The following is a 17,998-nucleotide window of genomic DNA, read 5'->3' as shown; positions in this document are numbered from 1 at the left end:
AGATGTATTCATCAATTCAGTTTTCATTTGAGCACAAAGAAAATCAGTTGATAACTTTGGAGAGTATTCATGGAGGTAAAGTCCATTTCTCTCAAAGTTCTTTGCCAGCTACGCACACACATTCTGTGTTGGACTGAAATAAACAAAGCTACAGAAACCAGGTTTCAGTGTACACACACTCTCTCAACAATCTGATAAGTGTAAGTTTATCTTGAGAAGGGACAGCTGCTCTTAAGCAGATAACAAAACATGTCTCAAACCAGAGGCCCCACGACTAAAGACAGATCACGGATATTGAAATCTATAAAACAGACTGGATGCACCACAGGATTAGAAATCAAGCTCATTTATTAGAAAACAAAATCCATTAATCCATCCTTCAAGGTCGCAGGGGGGAGGCAACACCCTGGACAAGTCACTAGTTCATCATGGGGGACACATAGAGACAAACAACCAATCGCACTCACATTGACACCTACAGACAATTTAAAAAGGCACCAATGAACTTGTTGAGGTCACATCTTTGGACTGTGGGAGGAAGTACCCGGAGAGAACCCGGAGAGAACATTCCTGAGCCAGACCTCTCTTTATTTATCTTGACTTGTATCTACTTTTTCCTGTTAAATTTCTTTAAATGCTTTTAATATTGTTGCAATTATTCTTCTTATTATTCTTATTATTGCTCTTTTTATATGCAATAGTAGTAGTGTAGGGTTGTTGGAAGGATACACAGTAGCTATTATAAAGCTATTATTAGAGATCACAATGTTACAAATAAAGAGTAATAGATAAACTGAATGGTGACACTGTCCCATGCTGAAAGGCACCAGGTGAGCACAAACTAATCCCATCTCAATGACTTCATTCCACGTTTCTTCACCTTCATCTGTTGGGAGAATTTCTAAGATTACAGGGAAATACGTCGATCAGAATCTATGTGTCTACTGTCTCGTTCATACTGAACAAGAGTCACATTTCAGACTTGAAACAGGCTGACGCGGTGACGCAGATTAAACCGGATGGACAGGAAGAACGCCTACAGTCCGACGAGCCACAGAGAGGCTGTGCTGACTGAGACAAACTGGAAATATTATGTAATGTAGTTCTGTTTATTTCTGTTATTTAGCAGTGATGTGCACAGAACACAGCTGCAGACAGGCCTTGATGACCGGTGACAACAAGGGATTAAGCCTGTAACAGGCAGCTCACATTCACACTCATTACAGGCTTCTCCTCATTCTCACCGTCTCAGCATCATTTCTAATCCTGTCTGTAGCTTCACAACAAAGATCTTTCAGTGGAACCCAAAAGGAAAAACTCATTTCCCATCATTCCCCTGTTCTGTACTGTGTCAGCGTAGAGCAAGGTGCAGCTTCCTGGACCATTTTGGCGTCTTCATTTAACAGTTGAGTAGTCGACTGGACAGGCTGCTAAAAATACATGTTCTGTTGCACAGTTGTATATTTCCTCTTGCCAAACTGTGTACCAGTTAATGATTTTTTTTTCAATCCAAACACAGCAACAAGCAACTGCAACTCCATGTCAACACCGTCAACGTGAAATGATCACTTCAGGTTTTATTCAAATATGTTCTCCATCAATCAAGCTGCAGGACATGTCAGTCATATTTGTGATCAATCTGTACACACTCGCTGATGCTGTGAGTAAAAACTGGAGTTACATAATTCTGTTGACATAGCAGCTGATAAATTCAGTCACACGTGGAAGACGAGACAGACAGTAATGTGAAGACAGCCCGATTATTAGGGAGGCCATGGAGGGAGAAGTGTGATGATAGATGGTTTGTGGGATTGATATAACAAGTGAAGATATAATACATAACATCTGTAAACTGTTTCTTTATAGTTATAATTTCTTTCTTTATGTTCACTTATACTCTGTATGATGTTTGAGCTGATTCATTTGCGTCGATGAAAAAAGTACTGCTGCTGCTGGTTGTTATGAAAGTGCAGAACTAGTCTCATGATTTGGGGATCCTTCATACAGCTGCTAATTCACTGGAAAAGTTACACCAGGACAAGTCAGACGTGTGTAAATATTAATCATTTTCCAGGCCTTACTGGTGTCAGCTGCACCTCTGAGTCAAAGACAAGTCAGAGGAAAATTCTCAATATAAACGGAAGCAATGTCGGTCAGTGTGAGCCAACGGCCGGGTGGATTTATGCACAAGATGAAGATGGAAGGAGCTGTGAATCACAGCGTCAGAATAGGTAACAACGTGACTGCAGACTTCTGCATAACACTGACCCATATATAGGGACAGGCGCAACTTAGTCAGTCAATGACCCACAGCAAGAATACATATTGTCAACTGCTGTAGTGTACAGTAACCCGAAATGTGACAATCCACACAAAAGTTGAAATATTTCAGTTTGAGTGTTGGACCAACACAACATTCCCTTAGAGCCAAGCTGTTAGTGTGGTTAAAAACATAGATATGGAATAATCCTGAGAGTCTGTTGAGGAGCACTTTTAAGGAACACTCTTTATTTCACACATATGCACCTATCACTGACCGATCACTGCAGAAAGCTGTAAGGAATGTCAGATTGTCTATTTCTGTGCCTGGGTGACGCATTTCACCACCGTCCCAGCATTGCAAATGAGTTGTCCAACACCTGAACACTTTCTGACCAGCATTTCTTTTTAGAGTTTACTTCCACCTTTAAATTCAGCCTCCATTTAACCGGTTACAACATTTTCATGCACTTCAGCATGATGTAAGCATCCTCAGGCAAGAGGAACACATTATCTGTTCACAAAACAACAGGTTTAAACAATCAGTGTGTCATTTACTGTGAAGTCTTCTCTGTCAAGTATATAATTTAATGACAGCAATGTGTGCAGATTGCTAGGATACTATAAACGTCATCAGGATATTATGAATAGAGCTTAATGAGTGTTATGTTGAATACTGTTTACATGAACAATGGGAGCATCATTTGAGAAAAACAGCCAGCGACTAAACACCTCCCTAATCACAGTGGCTTTACTGTGAGACAGTTAGTCAATACTGAACGTACAATTGATAATTATGCGAGAAACCCTCAGTGGAAAGAAAGAGTAGAGCTGCGTCCTAGTTACATTATCCTGACAGATCAGGACACCGAGCTGTTTCTGAGCATCACGGGTTAAATACAACCGTCAGAATTGATGAATCAATCACTTCAATCAACAGATAAAGCAAAAATAACATGCGATAGTGGAGAAAAGACCCTGATATTGTGCCTGTGAATATGCCACCACTAAAATCTGCAAACATTTGCCATTAAAAATATGAGCAGGAAGCCTTGTTTGATGCAATCAGGTGTCCATCGTTGTCTGGTATCTTTTTTTGATACTACCAATGGTGGACGGCAAAGTCAAACAGGAAAATGTCAAATTCTACCAGTAGAGACTTTAAACTTGAAAGCTTCCTGAAACCCTGATGATCAAACTGTGGCTCGCTTTCACAAGAAGCAGCACGAGTGAACGAATTAGTTGAAAAGCAGCAGAGGACGTGTGCCGACTTGAGCTTGGGTGAAATCAAACTTTCAACATGTTGTCAAGGTAACGAACCTGTTTAACCGTTTTCGTCACATATTTCATCACTGCTGTATCCTACCTCCTCCTACAGTGTCGTATCAATGTCTGTTAATTCTTGAATCGAATTCAACAGTGATCTTCAATGAAGTATTTCACAGAGCAGCCACTTTTCACTAATTTTCTCTTTGTTCAGGCAAATCAGATTTGTTTCTCAAATCAGAGATTTAAGATCGACTGTCTGCACTGTTATTTTTAAGTGATCAGATCGGATTTGTGTGTCCAGACATGGCCAACCTATCAGTGTGGATTGCTGTTGTAATGATGTAGGCGTCAGTAACTATATACAATGTCGTGTGTTGTAGTTCGAGTATCTCAAAAGACACTTTAAAATCTGATTTGATCTACAGATTGAGATGCATCTGTAGAAATCTGGGTTGGATGCAGTTTCCATGCAGATTTTTGAAGTCTAGACCTTCCTAAAATCAATCTGGTTGCAATTTAGATCTACCAAAATTGAATTTGGGCCATCAGTCTGAACAATGTCTAATACTGTGATTTTTAGTTAGGGCTTAAAAACTGTGATTAGCGGCTGACCAGTTTGAGTGGGAAACTAAATGTCACCAGCTCTCTCTCAACTTGTGTGTGTGTGAAAAGTGGGTCAGAGATCTGAGTCTGATGACCCCCCTCATGAAAACTAGTAACACACACAGCCGTCAGATCGATAGGCAGCGAATGATCTACGAGTGAACCTAATTACAGTGCGAAGCTGAGCTCAGCATGTTTGGTAGGCTTGTGTTGTTTTGATGCTCCCGCACAAACATGACATTGTTTTGTGATTTGCTCTGGAGTTTATGTTCTTCTGCATCATGTCTCGGACTGAAAATAGGTCCTTCAAGTGGTAAAACTAAATTTTGTCAAAGTAAGATGAAAGGAAAGATACCGGAAAAAGACATATTGGGCGTCATGGTGTTTTGTGTTGCTGTGAGAGGGTGCAGTGCAGGGGCACAGACAGGCCTGTCATTACATGATGGAAAATAAGGCCTCTGATAACTGGTTTTAAGACATTTTAAGACTCTTTCAGAGGCCTTAAATTTTGGTCATACTGTGGCTATTGTTAGTGGATTTTTTACAAAGACACATAATTAAGCAATAATGCAGGATGAGGTAGCGCCACATAAAAAGCAAACTGAGGAGCTGGAGGTAGAGAACTGCACGCGCCAGGAGAGGCAGCGCATTGTTTTCAACAGCACAACTCCACGCTTATTCAGCATTAGTACTGTTGCTATGGTAACGTAGCTTGGCACAAAGCATGTATAATAACTTGAATGAATAGGCTGATGAGTCTTGTTAAAGTCCACTCCACAAAGGAGATAACTGACTCAGCTTAGATCTTTCAATGTTTCACATGAAATGTTTGCATTTAGAACTCACAGGACTCTTCACTTCACTTTTATCTTCAGGCTGCACCATTCTGTGTGGTTTCGTTGGACCACTTAAGTTGGGCAGATGTTCCGCCCATGGACAGATTAGGGACGCACGCCTTTGTCAGACATTTTCTAGTCAGGGCATCGCTGCCCTCTCTGCTGTGTCACCAGCAGAACTTGCATAAGCAGAACTCTGATGTCAGACTTTCACTTCAGCACATGAACACACCACCAGAAGGGGCTGACGGATCACTCACACGATCTAAATCAAAACTTTAAATAAAATAAGCTGAATCCAAACCAAGGTGGACGTGTGTTTCATTGTGAAGCATTAGCAATGTTGAGCATGTTCCAAGGCTCTGTGACCTGATTCTGACAGTGCACCAGATCTCCTGGAAGGCGGTGATATTGGATCTCAGAAATGGTAAGATGTAAGCACACACAGGATTTACTGGTCTGATGTGAAATCACTGACTTGTTCCTTCAAGAAAGAACATTTAAAGAACACACGTCTGAATGTGGTTCACATAAGGTTCCTGATCATTTCCTTGTTCAATGCAACTTCCTGTTTTCAACCCCAGCGGCAGCTCCACACTCCTTAGAATCACTGCTCAGAGCCCGTCAGCCAACTAATAATGGAGAAGACCATATCGTGTGTGTGTGTGTGTGTGTGTGTGTGTGTGTGTGTGTGTGTGTGTGTGAGTGTGAGTGTGAGTGTGAGTGTGAGTGTGAGTGTGAGAGTGAGAGAGAGAGAGAGAGAGAGAGAGAGAGAGAGAGAGAGAGAGAGAGAAATACCTTCAATAGATGGGGCCTGGTCCTGAGCAGCATAAAGCATCTCTTTGAAAGCCTGCAGACACGAGAGAGAAATTATGAAACGTTAGACAATCACATGAAACGTTCCGTCTGCTCTTTAATATACCGTCAATGTTAAGGAGAGATGTTATGCCATTTTTCTCTTCCCAATACTGATATCTGCTGATTCAAAGTATCAATCTTAGGATAAATAGAACATTAAAATATATTATTATTTTAGCTAGCTCAGGTTGAAGCCTTTAGAAAACATGAACACACACAGGAAGAACGCCGGAGAACTTTCTTTTATTACCATGTTTGGCAGTCAGGCACATCGGTAACATTTGGATAGCTCTGGCTAATGTTACACGACCTGAAATCATTGCAGCTCTAAAGCAGTAGGTGTGTGTCCAGTGGAAGCACAGCTCACATGACCCACTCTACTCTGCCACTGATTGGCTAGTTGCCTTGGTTGGTTTAGGTTTGGTAGCTTGGTCAGGTCAAACAATCAGAAGTCAGTGTAGGACTGGTTCACACAATCATTTCACATCCTTTCTCATGTATACAGTGTGCATTTAAACATATATATTTATAATCACCCCAGCCTTGACTTCTTTCTCTGGCTTATTTTTATCTTTTATGTGGAGTGTTGTTTTCACAGCTCGTGCTCTTGATGCTGAGCTGACCCGTTTCTCGTCTCTCGTCTAACACATTTCATTGTACTGTTGACCCTGTGTTGACCTACATATGACACAAAAATACTGAACACTGTTATGACTTCACTATCTAGGGGGCTGGTGCTCAGACACATGGACTTACAGAGACTGGATCCCACATTTGATACATTTCCAATACTGCTATCTGAATCAGGACAACTCTAATGTTAGGCCTGTTACATCACATCAATCCGATCTGATTGATCAACTGACAAACAATTATTTTCTCCATTAACAGACAAGCTGTCAATATAAAATCAGACATATTGTTATCATGCTCTGGATTGGTTCAGGTATGGACAGAACAGGTTACTATAGCAGTGGCAGCAGTTTCATTATGAAGTAAATCCATTCTTCAGTGATGAGATCCCAAACCTCCACTGGGCTGAAGAGTAAAGTCAGATGAACAAAACCAAGAGGAGGAGGTTCAAGGGTGAAGGAGAGTAGAGGACATGGGAAGTGTCTTGTTCATGGTCAGTTAAACAGGGTGGAGGACTGTGGATGCAGTTAGCCTGAACATGGGTTAACCAGTCAAACAGCCCGCTCTTTAAATAGTTCAGAGTAATCCTGCCATCACAAAAGTTGAACTGGTAGTCCACCATTACACAAAAGCCAAGTCTGAATGTCAAAGCTCAAGAGCTGAAATGTCTGACACGAGATGGTCTGATGAACACCATGAGACCTTATCAATGTGTCAGACATCCATACTGTTTATAACACTGCAGCTATGACTTTAAATCACGCGCTCTCAGTTACTCGCCTTCGTGTGGAGCTAGCCTAAGATGCAAAGGTCACTTGCCCTATTGGACGTGTAGTTGGATGAATGTACTTATCACAGTGCAGCTAATATTCTAAAACAAATGACATCACAGCACGCTGACCTTTACAGGACTGAACTGTCCGACCAAACACGCCCAGAAAGAACTGCAACTTCAACTGGAGTTGCCAGTTTTTCAACAATTATGTTGCAGACGTGTGCTGACGCGCTGATGCATTTGTACCGTTTTGCCTTTCGTGCTCTCCCGCCATCATTTAATAATGCAGTGTTGATGATGTCAGTCAGTCTCTGTGTGAGTAGATCTGCAGTGTGTGTTCGCTGCAGCTCGCTGAATAGTCCGACTAGACGACATCATTCAAGTCTCAGCGAGTGCTAGTAGGACGGCCGGGACAGTCGCCCTCTTTCATCCACTCTCGCACGAGGGTTAGATAGTGGAGCGGTCAGTCAGTTAAGTCAGTGTTTCAGAATGCCAGCAGAGTGCAAGACCACAAAGGCCTCACTGTGTGCCGGTCTGCCTGCACACTAGTCAGAGAGCAGCAAGAGGCAGCTTCTGCAGCAAACAGCAGAGCGAGTCAAGGTCATGCTATAGCCCACACAGCCAGCCTGTACTCTCTGTACACTCACCGCTACAGCCATGTAAACAACAACAACAACAACAACAACAACAACAACAAAGCAAAGAAATCAATAAGAAGGCTGCAAGATTTACACATCAGCTATAACCAATCAGATAAGCGAAATATAAGAGTATGAGTATGGGCTGATATTCCTGTGACAATCAGGGACCACCCACCCACCCATCTATACATGTTAGTGTAATAACATCATCAGGATCATTGTGTCTCCATTGACTAAAAACACAGCTATAATGTGAGGAAATAATTCAGGATCAATACTAAACTGTTTGCCACTGTAAGCTGAGAGATGAACACCTCAGCAGGTAGAGGTGTTTCTAAAGAAGAGTCAAGGCTTCCGCTGTGAGTCCCGTTTGTTTCAGTTAACATTCCCATCAGCTCCTCAGCTCCTTGCCGTATTTTCCTCCGCCGCCAACAAAAACAGCTTCTTTTCACACGGATCCAAATGTGCGCATGAGCAGAGCACAAACACACAGGTCCCTCGTCAGGCCTCATGTTTCTCTCTGATACCACTTCTCCACCAGGGACCCATGTTCACTCCACGCTTCCCAACAGTGTGTGGGAAACAAGCAGACAGACAGGGAATTACATAAGCAGGAAACCACTGTACACATCATCAATCTAACTATTATTATTATTATGTATCTCTGCTTTTAATGTCACTGTCATTGAAACAGACTCAATCAGCTGTGTCTAAATTAAAGGTTAAACAATAAATCATTTGAAAATCGAAACTGTGATATAAAATACATTATTGATAAAGTCTTATGAAGCTGATTTAACCACAGAGTCCCTACTCTGGCTTTGATTGGCTAGTACTTGTTGTCTTGGTTTGTTTGAGTTGGTTAGATTTAGGCATGAGAGTTTTACTCTTATATTTCTATTCTTGTGTTGTATTTTTTCTTACTGTTGTCGTGTGTAAAGTGAGACAGCACAATAAGAATTTCATTGCTGTATAAACCATGTGTTTTTACTTGCAAATTACAATAAATCTCTTGAATCTTAAATATCAGATGGACTTCATGTGAGAAAGTGAAAGAAAGAGCAGATTTTAGGTTGTATCAGAGGCATTTCTGATACTGCTATCAAAACAACCTGTCAGCTTATGGAGACTTACAGTTTTTATTAACAGATGACACGACTTCACAGTTGGTGTAAGAACTGAGACAAGTTCTGTGCTGTGGTCGGTTAGTCCATCAACACTTCATAACAGCTGGTCATTTATACTTTAAACTCTTCTTTAAAACGACAGCTAAACGGAATCAAGTGTGATAGAATTAAAATAATTTATTTAATTAATAATAACAGGGAATAGAGAACCAATTGTTAACAAAAACAGGGGACTTTACAACAACAGCTAACATGCTAAAACGTCAGAATTACTGAATCATCACTTTTGATTTCACCACTAGAAGAGTTAGGGTTAGGGTTGAAGCTTTTCAAAATAAAATCAATATTGTGACTCCACTAGTTCCTTATAGAGGTTGAGATTGTTAATATGAAGTGAAATGCAGATGTCTAAGTGGTTTGATAAGTATGAAAGTGATGTCACATGCTCTGACCTTTACAGTGAACTGAACACCTATGGGACATTTTGGACTGACATGTTAGACCGTGCTCTCCACCAGTTCAGACTTGTGGAATCACTACGAACAAAGATGTCAGCCATTTTTACCTGTGAAGGGAGTCCCAATGACTTTGAAGCCATGAAACACGGCTGCGCGTTTGTCTCTTTTAACATCATTTCTGGTGACAGAGCGATTTGTTAGCCAATCTAATGTCCTGCAGCAAACAGACACACACTGATTCACGTGATAACTGCAAAACCTCACTCGTTCCCACACTTTTCCTGAGGCCACAGCAGTATGTGTGTGTGTTTGAGTGTGTGTGAGTGTGTGTGTGTGGCTGGCTCAGCATGTGCTAAGGTGCAAGTTTTCCAAAACAAAAGAGGAAAGAGGGCAGCTCTGCTTATCCTTACAGATGACTCTACTTCTGTCCTTTTCCTTCTCCACCTCTCCCTTGCTGTGTTCTCAGTCCATGTATGTTCTCCTCCCTCTCACACTCCTCCACCTCCATCCAGACACATGACTTGTGGTCATCACCTCAGACAGACTGTTGCACCACAGCAGCTGACCACAGATCTGTGGGACTGACCGTGTCAATTCCATCTCTCTTTGTTTACTTTATCAGTTTTCCTCAATAATCCAATTGGCTGGCTCTTTTCCCGCCTCTCCTGTCCCTCCTTCCATCCGTTTATTTACATCATGTTATCATCTCTCTCTCTGCACGCTCTCTTCCTTTCTCCTTTGCCTAATCTCTTTTATACATTCCTCTCCCTTTTTCCCTAACCCCCACCCACAAGGAGACAACCACTTTAAATCTTGACACCAAACTGTCAGAAGGATTATATGACTCATAACTGGATTATGTTTGCATTTGTGTCCCGTGGAAACCTCACGTTGAGGCATTCCCCTTATTTTCGTGCTCGTATGGAGCGTGTGCCTCGTGAAGGTGTTGCGGAGAAGATGTTTTCTAAATGTCAAGGGCGTTATAGAAGAGAGCAAAGGGTGCCCCCAAAAATCCTCAGAGCTGACGGGTTGGAGATATGTTTGTTGCAGGATGGTGATGTCGCGTTTTGTGACGCACAAATGACGCAAAACTAAAAGCTCGACCAGCGGATTCACTCAGTGTTTCCATCTGACCGAGCTCTGTAAACTACGACAGGCTTTAACTGATCATTTTCTCACAGGTAAAAAAAACATATGATGCTTTTAATCTGGTGTTTATGCAAAGAGATCTGCTTCATTTTGTGACTGTTTGTGTGTTTAAAGGCGTGAAGATAAAATTCTGACCTGTGCTTTGGATTTGGTGTTTGAGTTTGGATGATTGACTTCAGGATTCATTTCGAGATAATTCATTTATCTTATTAATATGCAAATTGAACATTTCAGCGCTCCAAAAACGGATATTTCATCAACAGAGATATCGGCTTGAAAATCATCGTTATGTTCTTGAGTTATGAGTTCATGTCTGAAACTAACAATTATTTTTTTATCATCCATTAATCTGCCAATTATATTCCTCATTAATTCCATAAACATCAGAAAATAGTGTCATCATAAAATCCCTCAACCCAACATGATGCACCAGATTCTGCCCAAACAACAACAGACCCAAAGATTTTCCCATCAGAAACAAAATATGTGTTTGATATTTTGACTTGAAAACAATTCATCTACAGAGCAGCTGATTCATTTTCTGCTGTTTGACACATTGGTTCAGCTCAGTACGTGTGAACACACATTTGAGGTTTAAATGGGGCAAGGACATTTGGTGGATGGAAGAAAACAAGCTGGTATTATCATTATTATTGTGAAATATATGAAGAAATATTGTCAATATTGTCCAGTGGTATATGTATGATTTTCTTTGCGTGGCTCAGTGGTCTGTGATGTTGCTGTAAGTCTGTGAACACTGTATGTTCTCCTGGAGAACTGTGTGGGGTTCTTCCAGGGTTCTCCTGCTGCCTGCACACCAAACACACACACGTGTGTGTTAGCTATAAGGAATACTCTGGGATCTGCCCTCTTGACCATTGCGCCTTCACACTGCTCCTAAAAGTCGAGTGGGTCAAATGCAGTGCATGCCTTCCTCAGTCCCACTGAGTTCTCACACTGACTTCTGAGGTTGGAGTGAAAGTGCAGAAGCTTTTCTGTTAACGGACACAGTTTGTGATCTCTTTCTTTGGCCAAAGATTGATTTTACTTCACCTAAGATTGCACGTTTTGCATTATTTAATGCAGCAAAGTGTGGTGACATTTTACAGTCTTAAGATCACAAATCTGATTTCACTTTAGAGACCAGTAATTTGGATTCAGACCAAATCGTTGAGTGTTTGTAGTTGTGTGTCAACAATTCGATGCATAGAGATGCGTAATGTTACATTATGTTACGTTAGTTTTAAGCAGATCTCTGGGCACAGAGATCAGGTTTCATGTACCCAATGGGGAAGCACAAACCAAGCAGGATGCATGCTGTTTGCAAAATCTGCCTTACAACAATGAAATACTTTGTTAATACAACAAATTTAAGGAAGCATGCTGCAGTTTTCACCCTGAGCCTAACGTCTGCAACCATAGAGAATACAGCAAGTCTTTTCTGTCCAAGTCAGATATAGTGTCTATTAAGTCCTATTTTATTTTTTTTTGTTTCTGGTAATGATAAGCTTTGATTTTTCTATTTGATTTTTACTTACGCGTATGTTTCTGATCTGTCTTGTGCCTCTGCAGATATTATAACAAGTGGTGTTGGATCAATAAAGTCTATCTTATCTTCGTAGCTGTTGTAGCACAGTCATAAAGACGTCATAAAGACGTCATAAAGAGGCTGAAACACCCATTTATCCACAGACAGTAGCCTCATGCAAAATACTTTACTGACTGGAACTCTTCTCACCGTCTTGCTCTTACTATGCTCTCATATCTGAAGCATCGTGTGCAGTATAACTACAGCTGCAGCCTGAAGGCCCTTCTGGGACATTGCTAACTGCAGCCGTCAGTGACAGAGTTGGAGGACGTCTTCTGAAGGCTGGACTCGCAGGACAGGGGAACAGCTATGGGGACTCAAAGGAGGCGCAGGCATGTGATCCATGCATGTGTGTGATCCTCTAATACCAGTCAGGTGGGAACTAAAGCCATCAGCACTCAGTCCAGGTCTGTCACATCCCTCTGACCTTTTTACCAGTTTCCTCTCTCGGTCTTTCTCAGTCCATCAGTGTTAAGACTTTTTCTTGCTCTCCATATGTTTCCCTTTGGTTGGAGACAGAGGTTGAATTAGAGTTTGTGTGGGGATTATGATGGTAACGCCTTTAGAAATGTCAGATGTGCTGCTCTTCTCTCTTTTAATCTCACTCCTCTGTCTTCAGTTATTCTCCTTCTATGGACACGTTCTTCAGTCGGTCTTTATCTGGCCTTATATATTCGCCTACATTTTATTCTTTTCATTCCAGTCAGATAAAAAAAAAGGCCAGCAGAATCAGCAGCTGTCTTCCATGTCCATATTCTCTGCATTACTGTGGACCACCAACTGGACTACACACAGTAAAGACGGCACTGAGCCTGAACATATCCCACCAGCCTGAGTTTGGAGGATAGTAACAGTAGCTGTGTTCGATCCAACAATCTACTGCTCAACTGTTTCACCTTGCACTCATCGAATGGAGTGGATAAATATCACATAACCATGTCATATTTACCAGGTGTCAGTGTTCAGAAGTCCATAACTGACTTGTGAATATCATATTATTATCAATATTAACGAGGCAAAACAGAAAGTAGCTGCCAGGTGTAAACAGTGGAAGCCAGGTATGAACTCCACTGTTTGGTAGCATGGTGACAGCTTGTTAATCCCACGGTGTGGCACATAAATGCTGGATGTTTTTCCCACTGCTCAACTTCACTGTTTGTGAGTTACTCGTCGTGAGTTGGAATGAAGTTCATACTGCAAGCTCGGAGTTCAGCTCGAGTTCAGTACAAGGAGGAGATATCAACTGTTGTCAAAAGTTAGCTACCACAGCTGCTTAGTCTTCATGTCATTTGTAGAAATAGCATCTAATGCTGTAGTTGCTGACTGCAACCCCTCACCTCACCATAACCTTTCTTGCTTTTGGGGGAAACTACAAAAAAACAGTTTAGAGCCAGTGTTAAATTTGTCTGTTCTGGGCTACTGTAGAAACTCATACTACTATTATTATGCAATGTAACTATGTTCTTTGACTTTTACTTTAGACAGTATTATTATATGATGGACCAAACAGTTTGATGAAGAGTTAGTGTTGTTTCAGAGACCCTTCTCTAAAGATATGCTGACTTGGAGTTATGACAGCGAGTAAAAACAGAGAATTGTTGATTGACCCTTATTTTTCTGTCAGCTGCTCCATTCGTCAATCCAACTGAAACCAGCAACCATCAGCAAACTAACTTCCCATGAACGAAGGCTGCTGCGGCTCGGAGTTTCCGACACGGCTGCTGCTGCTGCGCACAGACCTCGATAGCAGGGTTCTGCTGACTAAGACAAAACCGAGGAGCTTATATTCAAAAAACAAAAAGAACACCTCAGGCCAAAGGCATATGGACATTACGTCACAGACGAGGTGCTGCTGCCCTTCTGCTCCAGCGCCTGATGTACTGTACATCTTCTGAAGTGAATGTAAGCTGTGAGCAAACAATTGTCAATGAAAATGCAATGAGCATAGCTGCAGAGATATTAACAGAAGCTGAGAAACTCACGAAGCTTCCAGATGACAGAAAAAAAACAACAACACTACAGTAGTAAGGAAGTCTTTTTGTGGCAGATTTATCGTTCAGATTGCTGATTTACTGGCAGAGTGAAGCTATCTTAATCACTGATGGATCTGACAATATTTTTAGACTTTGTTGAATTTAAAAAGTCTATGATTTCATGCAGCCTTTCCATTGGTTCATTGGTACTGCTTGCCGTTTTGTCTTCTAGTTGTCATTGTTTACATACAGGCCACAAGTCTCTCTCCTGATTGGTTCACACACACTACTATATTTGTCAAAGTGAGGAACACATATCCGCATTTAGGACACCACCCAAGCAGCAAAGTGAAGCCAATGCAGAAGTTGCCAAAACTGCAGTTCCTCAAACGTCCACTTGAGTCTGGCTCCAGAAGTGAATCAGTCTCCATAAGTCCCCATGTTCAAATGTCCAACTTCACAGCAGAAATAAACATGTTTACAGCCTGGTACAAAAAACAGTTTTGGTCTCTGTAGCTAATTTCCCCATTCATGACAACTGTACAGAGGGTGAATTTATATACAACTCACCTGTTCAAATGATATTAAGGCTTACGGATGCTTTGATAGGTAGGTATCGTTACAGATGGCTTGTTTGACCTCCCTGGTGTCTCTCAGCCCACCTCAGGTTCGCCAATGATCGGCAAGATTACCCAGGAGGCAGGACTACAAACATGGTGGCAGTGAGAGCTGCATATTTTGAGCTTCATGGCTCTTCAGAAACCTGTGGGTAACATCACGCATCCGCTGTCCATTGTCTGTAATGTCAGTGACACCACCTTCACCACACGGTCACCTACAGTGTTAACTAGCATGTCAGCTTAACACTGTACTACAATTTAACAAATGACTGTATCAACAAGCTTACTTTGTGTTACTGCGAAACACTTTCTGGAATGATAACATAGCAGCAGCTGTGGCTCACAGGCAGAGCGGGTCGTCCACTAATCAGATGATCGGCGGTTCGATCCCCGGCATGCCGAAGTGTCCTTGGGCTGAACCAAGATACTGAACCCCAAGTTGCTCCCGAAGGTCCTTAAACTGATGAGCAGTTGGCACCTTGCACGGTAGCCAATGCCATCAGAGTATGAATGTATGAATGTGTGTGAATGGGGTGAATGAGATATCTAGTGTAGAGCGCTTTGAGTGGTCGGAAGACTAGAAAGGCGCTATATAAGTACAGTCCATTTACCATAACTGCTATGATGATGACGATGCTGAAGGTTATTAACATTATTTGCATTCATTATTCATTATTCATTATTTGAATCTCATTTATTCATTGATCATCCAAATAATCAGATTTCTAACGTGTATTTTCATTAACGTGTACTTTCATCATAATCAGCTGGTTACACAACATTGAACCAATCTGAAGTTTGTGAATAAAGGAACTAACCAGCTGACTCCCACGTCCCACTCCTGTGTTTTGAATGAAGAAATAATACATGAGCACATGTTCCAAACAGCCACACTCAGACGACTTCTGTTATTGTTGTAAACACATGATAAAGCACAAATACCAACACTCTGTGTTCACCATGACTGATCCCAGAGCTGTGCATGAACACTGACCTAATGAGTTTTGACGTAAAAGAAAGTCTTATGTTCCCTGGCTTTGGGAGTCTTTGATATTATGTGTTACATCTGAAAACAGCTCAGATATTTGGTAAAACACAGGTACAAAGGGAGGCGGGGGCGACACAGTCCAGCTTCTGGTGTAGGAAGGAAGTCAAAAGACAAAACAACAGAGTCGGCGCACTTCCTTGTTGCCGAAAAGCGTGAGGTCGAAAAGAATACAGACTTTGAAACTAGTGTCAGTTTAGTGTCAGTAAAAATCAGACTGATCACTGGGTTTAGAAATTCTGAACAAAATAATCAGAGCTACAGAAACATGAATGGTTAGTGCTTCACGACAACACAGTACTTTTCAGAAACAACAACCTGACAGTGATGAAGAAACTTTGCCCGTGAAGGAGAACATGTTCTCCCTGGAACTGTTCAAACTGTGTCATGTCGTTGGGAGAACCCCGGGGACTCAGAGGTTAAAGATGTCGACCATGAACCACAATGTCTCTGTCTAAATCTGGACGAGGATCTTTGCTGCATGTTACTGCACATCACTTCCTGTCAGCTCTCTGCTGACACTCTCTCTGATGAAGGCATAAAAATGATCTTATATGAGGTCTTTGAATGAAGTGACCTTCTACCTGAGAACATGGAATGGTTCTGGACACGTCTATGTTCTTTGGATTAAAGGATGTACTTCATTACAACTATTTACGTGACAGTGTTTACAACAGCAGCCGTGCTGGATCTGATGCTATGCACCATTACTTTTCTCTAGAGCTGTAACAATTAGTCGATTGAAAGATTTAGTCTGCGACGACGTATTTTGATTATTAATAATCATTTTAGCAAAAATGTCCAACATTTGCTGCTTCAGCTTCTCAAGCATAATTCAAATGAAGTCTATCTTTGGCTGGGAAATTAAGCCAGCACAGAAGTGCCAAAAACTGTAATTCCTCGAGTGACCACTGAGGCTGGCTACATAAGACCCCATGTTAAAATGTTCACACTTCACAGCAGAAGTAAACATGTTTACAGCCTGCTCTCTTCAGCTAATTTCCCCGTTCATGACACCGTTTTTGCTGATATTTGGATTAGCCGGGAGGCAGGAGCCACAGATTCTGAGCTTCAAAACGACGCTTCAGAAACCTGTGGGTGTGCTGATCATTCTGATGTCACTTTGGGTTGTGGAAAACAGTAATGGACAGTTTATAGATTAAACAATCAAGTGATTAATCAAAAATACAACTGGAACATTACTCAATAACAAGCCATCAGCTACAGTCTGATAACACTTTGAATGTTTCGGGGCTGGATAATGGATCTCTGGGCCAAGACTTCCTCTACACTTGATGTGAGAGACATTCTGCAGTCGGATATCACATGCAGATATCTGTTAATAGAGATTAAGTGTGTAGGTGCAGCCCTACTGTTCTGCCCTCTTTGCTTCTTTCTGAACTCACTGCTCCCATTTTGTGTCTTGCTCGTCCTTCTCACACCTCTCTACAAACCTCCCAACACACACAGACACACACATCCCAGAGTACGTGAGACATGCAGTCATCAAGGAGATTATTTTAGCCAGTCAATGAGTCTGTTGAGTCATACAGATGACCATGAGGCATTTATATTCTTAAAGTTCCCGTCTACTGGCCATACTAGGAATCTGTCAGGTCAAATAAAGCCACTTCCGTCACAGACGTTCGTTGGGAAATGCAGTCGGTAAACAAAGTCTGAGTGCTCTATTGTCCACACTGAATCTCACACATTTCTGCAGATAAAACTCCAGTTACAAACTGTTAGAACGTCAATACTCTGCGCTGAAGGCGGGAGTGTAATATAACATGACATGCTTGAAGCAGCCCAGGCCAGCATGAAAACAAAGGAGCTGACAGTGTTTGGTTGAGCACACATCACATCATAACAGCTCAGGGTTCACCTCTGTTTATCTAACTGTCCTGCTAAGTGTCTGACCCAGACACAGCAGCCACGAGAAAACATGACATGCGTGTAGCAGCCTTGGTCAGCATGGCTCTGCTAACCTCACGGGCCTGGGTCCCACATCTTCACAGGACTCAAACAAACCGGGCCCAGGGCCAGATTTACAGCTGCATGGAACAACAAGCTTTCATCTGGTCTGCGTCCAAACGCTGCAGGAGCAGGAAGAAACCAGAGTCCATGTGAAACCGCTGTGGAAATGAGAATTCAACTTATCCCTCGC

The 17,998-nt window shown here is 41.8% G+C and overlaps 1 protein-coding gene across 1 annotated transcript in view; it reads right to left on the bottom strand.

Moving 5' to 3' along the window:
• LOC104938572 (xenotropic and polytropic retrovirus receptor 1 homolog) overlaps nt 1-17,998 on the bottom strand; it is a 35,848-nt gene that overhangs the window by 12,918 nt on the left and 4,932 nt on the right. Inside the window, exon 2 of the mRNA XM_019266751.2 lies at nt 5,766-5,817. Within this exon, the coding sequence (XP_019122296.1) occupies nt 5,766-5,817 (52 nt within the window). The remainder of the gene's footprint in view (nt 1-5,765; nt 5,818-17,998) is intronic.

The sequence above is a fragment of the Larimichthys crocea genome, chromosome X (assembly GCF_000972845.2).
Source record: "Larimichthys crocea isolate SSNF chromosome X, L_crocea_2.0, whole genome shotgun sequence".
NCBI lineage: Eukaryota > Metazoa > Chordata > Actinopteri > Sciaenidae > Larimichthys > Larimichthys crocea.
The sequence above is the reverse complement of the archived record's forward strand: the minus strand, read 5'-3'. Positions and strand labels throughout refer to the sequence as shown.